A 9,336-nucleotide genomic window follows, 5' to 3' on the forward strand; every position below is an offset into this window, starting at 1 on the left:
AAGGAAGGGAAGGAGAAAAGGAAAAGAGGGGGGTGAGGAGAAAGAAGAGAAGAACTGGAAGGAGGGAGGGAGGAAAGGAGAGGTTCCGGTGTATTTTACCACTTATTGGGGGTGGGTGTCTGTTTCACCAGTTTGTTACAATCCCATTACTAAATAACAAACCACATCAATCAAAACCAGAAGAAAAGTTGAACTAAGACCGGAACAGAAATAACTTCGTGAAAAACCAGGATGTGGCAATCCGACCTCTTCTGCTCCACCCTAGAAAGGCTGTGGCGAAGCCGGAGGGTAACCAAGAGTCCACCTCTGCGCAGGCGCCGACCGAGCTGCCACCACGCCTTAAAGTGCACCCGGAAGTGACGCGGGTCGCGCTGAGCCAGGGCCGGGAAGGTCTGAGCGAATCGCCTAGGCTAGCGGGCCCGGCGCGCCTCCTCGGCCACTATGAGCTGTACGATCGAGAAGATCTTGACGGACGCCAAGACGCTGCTGGAGCGGCTGCGCGAGCACGATGCGGCGGCCGAGTCGCTGGTGGACCAGTCGGCCGCGCTGCACCGGCGGGTGGCGGCAATGCGGGAGGCGGGCGCCGTGTTACCCGAGCAGGTCGGCCGGGGGCCGAGCCGCGCCCAGGGGTGGACGCTGCGGGCGGGTGGGTGGGGTCGCGCGGCCTGATTTATCTTGGTCCGGAGGGCAGGGCGGATGTGTGAGCTTCCTGTGTCGTGGGTGGGACTGCTGCCTCCTCCGCAGCACCTGCCCATGTTTGCAGTGCCTTAGTCTGTCTCTCTGTCCAGTATCAAGAGGATGCATCCGACGTGAAGGACATGTCTAAATATAAACCTCACATTCTGCTGTCTCAAGAGAATACCCAGATTAGAGATTTACAGCAGGAAAACAGAGGTTAGTCAGGCCCGTGTGTGTGTGTGTGTGTGTGTGTGTGTGTGTGTGTGTGTGTGTAGGATTTTTTTTTCTGGTAATACTTCTTTGGACATTCTTACACAAGTGCCTGAACAGTTAACAAGAGTGCACATCGCATACATATATTTAGATCAGTGCTTCAAGGGTCAACTGGTAACAGTAAAATCTGTTAGATTGCTCTTGCTGATTGATGACCTTGAAAGAGGTATTCAGTAGTTTAGCAGAGTTGAATTGTTAGATGGCTGGGGAGTGACCACATACCAAATGGAGGCTTCTATAACTAAAGTTCATTGTCTCCAAATGTAACATTTCGATATTAGAGTGAACACTAAAGTTAAGATCGACGTTTCTTTAATGTTCCTGTGCAAGATGGAAGGCTAGAACTTCGTCCCCCAAATACATAGTCTTAGGGTTGTTGATGACAGCAGGATGGTAGTTGTCTGATGGAGCCCTTTTACATCTACCATTCCACTCTATGCCCCTGACCAAGTATTTACACAGTGCAGCTAAGAAACGGGTTCACAGACACCAGTTGGAACCAGCCAGAAGGCCTGAACTGCCAAGCCTGAAGGCCTGAGGCCATTCCAAGGACCCACAGGGTTTAAGGAGAGAACTGACTCCTGGGAGTTCTCTGACCCCACGTGTGCTGTGGTTCACACAAATCAACAAAATGAATTTTTTATTTTAATGAGCTCATTTTTGCTTCTAAGAAGTCAATTAGAAAACTGAATTCAAATCCATGCCTCGTGATTACACATCCCATTTTATTTCCACAAGACTCTACCGCTTAGAGAGTTGGTTTTCCTGGCAGTGGTGGCACGCGCCTTTAGTCCCAGCACTCGGGAGGCAGAGGCAGGTGGATTTCTGAGTTCGAGGCCAGCCTGGTCTACAGAGTCAGTTCCAGGACAGCCAGGGCTACACAGAGAAACCCTGTCTCCGGACAAAAAAAAAGAGAGAGAGTTGGTTTTCAGGTACACTGTTCACTTCCGTGGGCTTGAATACTGATTTCCAACTTTGGATTCCCAGTGTCCCGTGGAGTGTCTGAGAGCTCCAGCTGTTAGGAGCCTTGAGACCAGTCTTAGACGTCATTGTCCAGATGTTTGCTTTTGTTGTTGTTGTTGTTGTTAGAGCTGTGGGTTTCCTTGGAGGAGCACCAGGATGCGTTGGAACTGATCATGAGCAAGTACCGGAAACAGATGTTACAGTTAATGGTCGCTAAGAAAGCCGTGGATGCCGAACCAGTTCTGAAAGCTCACCAGTCTCACTCTGCAGTAAGAAACACTGATAAATAAATTGCAAATAAACTGAACTGAAATCGTGGGGTCGTTGCTTTGTTTGCAGAAAACGGTGTTCCTCTTTCAGCATATTTTCATAATCACTCGGTATTTGGCTGTGACATGAATAAAGGAAGGGGATAAGGGCCTCTTCCATCCTTTAGTGGTCAGGTTACCTCCCTCACCAAGGATTTCTTTTCAGCTTGACAGAAAGATTGAGAGGGCTACATAGCAAGCGTAATACCAGCTAGTGTTGAAGGCATTCAGTGACTACTTAGCTGATTGTTGTACATTCTATCGAGCCATAAGTTTTATAGTTCCAAGTCGGATTTTATCCCTAGCTTCCACATAGCAAGCAGTCACTAACTTCATCAAATGACTCAGACTGTGTTATGGGGGGAGGGCTGGTCTTGTTCCTTTGTTTTATAGCAGTTCCTACGCTTTGATCCCTCACTGTTTAACTTGGAGGAGCCAGCAATTACCTTGCAGTTTGTAGGGTGTTTCCTTGCCCTATTTTAGCTTGTACTGTGTTTTAATCTGTAGTAATTAATTGGAAGCAACTATTTACTACAGTGAAAAATGCGCCACATTTCATCTTCTATCGTTAGGAGTTTTAGGCAATGGAATGTTTAAAATATTTGAATGTTTTAAATATCTAAATATTTGAGTTGTCTGTTCTATTACCTTTTTGGTTGGTTGGGTGGGTGTTTTGTTTGTTTAGGGTTTTGTTTCGTTTTGTTTTGTTTTGCACCTAGGTCTCATTTAGCCCAGGCTGGCCTCTTAACTCCTAACCCTCCTCCCTAGGCCTCCCAAGGGCTAGGATTACACGTGTATGCCACCATACCTGGCACCTGGATATCAAACATTCTTTTGAAAATTGGAAATTATTTGAAATGCCACAGATTGATAAATTGATATTATTATAGCTCGAAATATAGTATGATTGCAGTGTAACTTCTGTAGCGTGTACAAAGGGAGCCACTTCCCACTTACTCTTATTTCTCAAGGTTTTAAATAGACATAAAATTCTCCTGCACATGCGTTCCATGGTCTTCATCACTAGGAACCTTTTCTTCATCTTATTTTCACAGGAGATTGAAAGTCAGATCGATAGAATCTGTGAAATGGGAGCCGTGATGCGGAGAGCCGTTCAGGTGGACGATAACCAATTCTGTAAGGTTCAGGAGAGACTAGCTCAGCTGGAGGTAAGGCGCTCACTGCCAGAAGGTCACCTCTTTTTCTTTTATTTATTTTGTTAAGTTCACTGGTTGTGAGTTTTAGAGGCTCTTGGGATGTGTCACCACTGTCCTATCACTGCAGTATAATAATGTTCCCCCTTTTTACAAAAATGTCTCAAAGAGAGGAAGGAAGGAAGGGAGGAGTTCATCTCAGAATGGGGCCTGGACTGGCTGAGAGCTCAAAACTGCCCTGCCTCAGCCTCCTGGGTTGCCTCGGTTGGCAGCGTTAATGTTCTTCGTGTCCTAGTGACTTAAAATTTCAATTTCTCCTTTATTTATTTCCTTTTCAGGAAAATAAATGAATGTAGTCAGCAGCAATCAGGGGAAATGTCAACTGTGGGGCTGGGGACAGAGCTCGGTTGCTTTATCTATTAAGTATATGAATATACTTGAAAAGCAGAGGGGAGGAGGAACAGGTCATGTGTGAGCTGACTTCTCGCAGTAATAGAAAGTCAAATACATAAAATCTAAACTTGATCAAGAAATAGCAGTACAGAAGCTGGGCAGTGTTGGCTCACACCTTTTATCCCAGCACTCTGGAGGCAGAGATAGACAGATCTCTTAAGGTCAGCCTGGTCTACAGAGAAAGTTCCAGGAAAAGAAAAGAAGAGGAAAGGAAAGGAAAGGAAAGGAAAGGAAAGGAAAGGAAAGGAAAGGGGAAAGGGAAAGGGAAAGGGAAAGGGAAAGGAAAAAGGAAAGGAAAGGAAAGGAAAGGAAAGATAAGATCAACCAGTACAGGCAACCCTTTAGAATTATAGAAGTAAATGCCAAGAGAAATATAAAAAGTGGGGCTAGAGAGATGCTCAGTGGGTAAGAGCACTGGCCAGGGGACCCAGCACCCACATGGTAACTCACAACTGCCTGTAACTGCTGCACAGCACGCAGTGCACAGATGTACATGTAGACAAAACCTCACATAAAATGAAGAGACCTTTTACAAATACGTCACAGAAGAACAGTGGGGTGCACCTGGGAGTGGAGCGCTTCCTTGGCATTCTTGAGTCCCAGGTTGGCTCCCAGCACTTCATAAACTAGGTGTAATGATGCACGGCTCTAGTCGCAGAAGCTTAAGAGTTTGAGACAGGAGGATTGAGAGCTTTGAAGCCAGTCTGGGATACTTAGTGAGTTTTAAGGCCAGCCTCTGATGTATAAAACCCTAATTCAAAAGGAAAAAAACAAATCTAAAGGGCTGGAGAGATGGCTCAGCAATTGAGAGTACTTGCTGCCCTTGGGAGGACCTGAGTTTAATTTCCAACACTTACATGGCCACTCACAAGCATCCCTAACTCCAGTTCTAGGTCATCTGACACTGTTTTCTGACCTGAAGGAATACCAGGCATGCATGTACCATATATCTACACATACATACATACATACATACACATACACACACGCACATGCATAAAATAACATGAGTAAACACCTCTGGTCTATAGTGGCCCACATCTTTAATTTTGGCACTTGGAAGGCAGAGGATCTCTGAGTTTGCAGCCAGCCTGGTCTACAGAATGAGTTTCAGGACAGTCAGGGCTGCACAGAGAAACCTTATCGCAAGAGAGAGAGGGGAATGGGGATGGATAACAAGTAACATCATGGGTTTTTAAAAATGTAATTATATGTGTATGAGTGTAAAAATATGCAGAGAAGACACTTCAGTGGGTGGTTTGAAGACTTGACTGGTTATTTCTGGTCCTATAGTGGGCCCTTTGAGAAATTCCAAAAGAAAAAGATAAGGTCCCTGTTCATATCTAATGAAGGAAGGACAGAGTACAGAATGGTATATAAGTGCTAGAAGAAAGATTAAGAATACTATGACTGAAGAGATAGCTCAGCAGTTAAGAGTACTTACAACTCTTGCAGAGGACCCAGTTCCCAGCAGCCACATTGTGGCTCACAACCATTTTTAACTCCAGTTCCAGGGGAACTGATGCCCTCTTCTGGCCTCCAAGGGCACTAGGCACTCAGATGGTGCTCATACATAAGTGCATGCAAAACAATACATACACATAAGTAAAAAATAACTCGAGAACTAAGAAGCCGTTTATATAGTAGAGGATTTGTTCAACCTCTTGGTGAAGCTGAAAATGCTGTAGTTTATCTTGGTGTCCTGTAAAGATCTGGACATGGCAACACACACCTGTAATCCCAGGACTTAGAAACAGAAGGGTCAGGAGTTCCAAGTCAGGCCTCACCTACTACATAAGACCCTATCTCAAAATAGACAATAATTTTCTACAAAAAGGATAAAGATAGAGTGTAGCTAGAAATCAAAGAAAGTGATAGGTGTCAAGTATCAAAATTAGCAATTAAATTAGGGACCAGAGAGATGGCTTAGTTGTTAAAAGCCCTTGTAGCTCTTACAGAGGATCTGGGTTTGATTCCTAGCACCCATATGGTGGTGACTCACGACCTATGTAACTCTAGTCCCAGGCCATTCAGTGTCCTCTTCTGACCTTCCAGGGTACCAGCCATGCACATGATGCACAGGCATCCATGGAGGTAAAACATTCATACACATAAAATATTGAAATAAGTCTAAAATGAAAAGGCTTAATCGTTTAAAGTCCAAGTGTGGCAGTGCATACCTCTAGTAATCTGGAGGCAAGGTCAGGCAGATATCTGTTTAAGATCAGTGTGATCTGCATATCAATTTCTAGGCCAGCAAACTCCACTCAGTAGGACTTTGTCTTAAAAAAAAAACAATTTTTTAATCTGCACGCCTTTAATCCCAGCACTTGAAAGGCAGAAGCAGGTGGATTTCTGAGTTCAAGGCCAACCTGGTCTACAGAGTGAGTTCCATGACAGCCAGGGGTACAAAGAGAAACCCTGTCTCAAATAAATAAATAAATTTAAAGCATTTGAAACTTTAAAAATATTTTTCCACTGTGATGAGATGCTGAAGTGTAGCTCTTCACAGCTGATGTCTTCTGGGGGTGGGGAGGAGAGGACTAGGTTGTCTTAAAGGGGCAGAACACTGGAAGTTTGGACACGCTCCAGTGAATATATGGGGAGCACAAATTGGACTTGGTATTTTTTTTCTTTTTTTTTTTTTTCTTCTTTTTTGGGGGCTAAGGTGGCAGGAGAATCATAAGGGTGAAAGGTGATCAAGGGAGGACTGGAAAATGAATGGGATTGGGATAAGTATGTGAAATCTCCAAATAATCAATAAAAACATGAAGTTAAAAAACATGAAGTTTAAAAACATTTTTCCAGCCGGGCGTGGTGGCTCACATCTTTAATCCCAGCACTTGGGAGGCAGAGTCAGGCAGATTTCTGAGTTCCAGGCCAGCCTGGTCTACAGAGTGAGTTCTAGGACAGCCAGAGCTATATGGAGAAACACTGTCTGGAAAACCAAAAAAAGGGCTGGTGAGATGGCTCAGTGGATAGGAGCACTTGACCACTCTTCCGAAGGTCCTGAGTTCAAATCCCAGCAACCACATGGTGGCTCACAACCACCCATAATGAGATCTGATGCCCTCTTCTGGCACATCTGAAGACAGCTGCAGTATACTTATGTATAATAATAAATAAATCTTAAAAAAAAAAAAAAAAGAAAAACCAAAAAAATTTTTTTTTCCTCTTTCTGGCCCAAAATAATATGTTCTGACATAGTTTAACAATTAAAACACATGAGATATCTTTTCTCCCCAGCTTGAAAATAAGGAACTTCGAGAGTTACTGTCCATCAGCAGTGAGTCTCTGCAGGCTGGAAAAGAAAGCTCTGTGGCTCCTGCCTCTCAGGCCATCAAGTAACTGGACTTCCGAAGGCTGGCTGCAGCTTGCCCGTCAGAGCGAGAAGCCGTGCCCTCCTCTCCAGCCGTGTCCAAGAGTCCTGCCGCAGACTTGACTTAGTGTTGGGTAGAGGTATGGGGTGGCAGTTTAGAATTGCCACTTGGTATTCATTGTCCACTAACTAGTTTGGGGTGTACTAGTGAAACTAGACAAGTCTCCCATCGCTGGGACAGAGACGACATTGTCACTCTAGTCCGGAATCTCTATAAACTGTTACCTGCAGTTCAATGTTGTTTTTCACAGCTTGGAAACACTGAACACTTTTATTATAAACCAGGATTTTATTTTATATAGGATTATAAAAATTCCTTCTAAGAGTTTTTCAAAGATTTAACTTTTTAAAAATACATATTTGGTGTAAACCTAGATTTTTTTTCTTCCACTTGTAAAAGTAGCATGACTTCAAAGAAGCAGATTGACAGTGTCTCTGAGTGACATCGCTCGTCTGTGGGGTTTGGTCCTCTCTGGTGCTAGGAGTTGGCACTTTGTGGTCAGGTGTCTTTGCTCTTAATTTGAGAGAATCTATTAGTCCCCAGGAAATATGCTTGAAAACAAGTAAGCCGGGTTCGGGTTGTTCCTCCTCCTCCTCAAGGATCCACAGTCATTCAGAGAGTGCTGAGGAACTTGGGCCTGCCCCATCATGTACAGGGAGCTATTAGATGTACATGATTGTGCATGTACATTGGACTTAAATGCCAAAAATAGCTTTTATTTATTTGATCAAGTAGTTTTCCATTCTGTCTGCCTAAGGAGTCTTCGGCTTAGGTGGTTGCCTCATGTGAGACATACACACACAGACACACACACACACCTCATAGGTTCCTAGCTCCTAGGCACTTTCATGGACACACAGCTGCACTGTGCAGAGCAGCACCACTGGGATGGTTTAGACTGGCAGCAGTACTTTGCTATCTTTCAATCTGCTGGGTTTTCACATGGAAGCATTTTATTACTCACAGAAAGTTACCACATTCCTGATGCCATGCATTCAGGCAATCAAGAACAACCTGAGATTCTAATAGCTCCCTGTCAGTTCCTTCTCATCTTGGTTTGCTGATATGTCAGGTTTATAAATAATTCTTTTTGCACTTTTTGCCCAGATGGACTTTGGTTTTTGTTCCCATGTTAACTTTCACTCCAGCTGCTCCCCTTGATGTGTCCCCTAAGGGCCCCAAGTGTGTACTCCACAAGCCCATTCAGGGGTGGGTTCCTCTACCACTTGTCAGCTGTCACAGCAGGTCCCATCACATTGAGAGCATTATCAGACAGTCTATTTCAGCAGTGAGCATGGTGTCCCTTTTTCTGCCTTCTGTTCCCTTTGCACTCACTACAAAGGTCTTTGCATCTAGCTTTCAGAGGAATCTCGCCATTGCAGTCCTGAGGGTAGAGCGAGCTTTCGGTGCCCTGTGTCATATAAATTCTGCCTGGTGTTAGTGCTGTGAAGGTATTACAGAGCTAGCACATTGAATGGAGAAAGAATGTTTCACACTTGTGTGAAGATGCTAATATCTCTTGCAGTGGATGGAAGTATTTAGTGTATAAAATTTTAGTATGAAATTATATTTACTAATAAAAACCTTTTTGAGAAGATTTGCTAATTTTACTGAGAAATGAGTCTAATTAAGAAGTTGAGCTGGAAAAAAAAAGAAAGTTTAGCTGGGTATTGGCGATGTACACCTGTAATCCCAGCACTTGGAAGGCAGAGGCACATCTCTTGAATTCGAGGACATGCAGGTTTACCTAGTGAGTTCCAGGAGACTACACAGGGAGACCCTGTCTTGAAAAAAGCAAAAAGAAGTATAGGAGATTTTTTTTCATATATTCAGCAGTATAAACCTTTGAAAAGCACATTAACAACCTATTCATTGCAGAAGTCCTGAATGCATAATTTACCACTGAAGTCTATTTCCATGTTTCTTAAAATGCACCTAATGAAATAGAAATTTATGGATGGAATCTGGAAACGACAGTACCGGTTTAAGAACATGTCTGTTAGGGCTAGGAGATGGCTCAGCAAGTCTAAGTGCTTACCAAGAAGCCGGATGGCCTGAGTTCAATTCCCCAGAACCCACATGAGGGAAGGCGAGAACCAACTTCCACAGATTACCTTCTGACCTACA

At 44.0% G+C, this 9,336-nt stretch overlaps 1 protein-coding gene across 1 annotated transcript; it reads left to right on the forward strand.

Annotated features, from left to right (window-relative positions):
- The first annotated feature begins 373 nt into the window (after window positions 1-373).
- Window positions 374-7,438, forward strand: Sike1 (suppressor of IKBKE 1). Its single transcript, XM_021158315.2, has 5 exons — window positions 374-600; window positions 789-894; window positions 2,041-2,183; window positions 3,278-3,391; window positions 7,076-7,438. The coding sequence occupies exons 1-5, from the start codon at window positions 442-444 to the stop codon at window positions 7,175-7,177; spliced, it is 624 nt and encodes a 207-aa protein (XP_021013974.1). The 5' UTR covers window positions 374-441; the 3' UTR covers window positions 7,178-7,438.
- Window positions 7,439-9,336: the final 1,898 nt, after the last annotated feature.

Source organism: Mus caroli, chromosome 3 (assembly GCF_900094665.2).
Source record: "Mus caroli chromosome 3, CAROLI_EIJ_v1.1, whole genome shotgun sequence".
Lineage (NCBI taxonomy): Eukaryota > Metazoa > Chordata > Mammalia > Rodentia > Muridae > Mus > Mus caroli.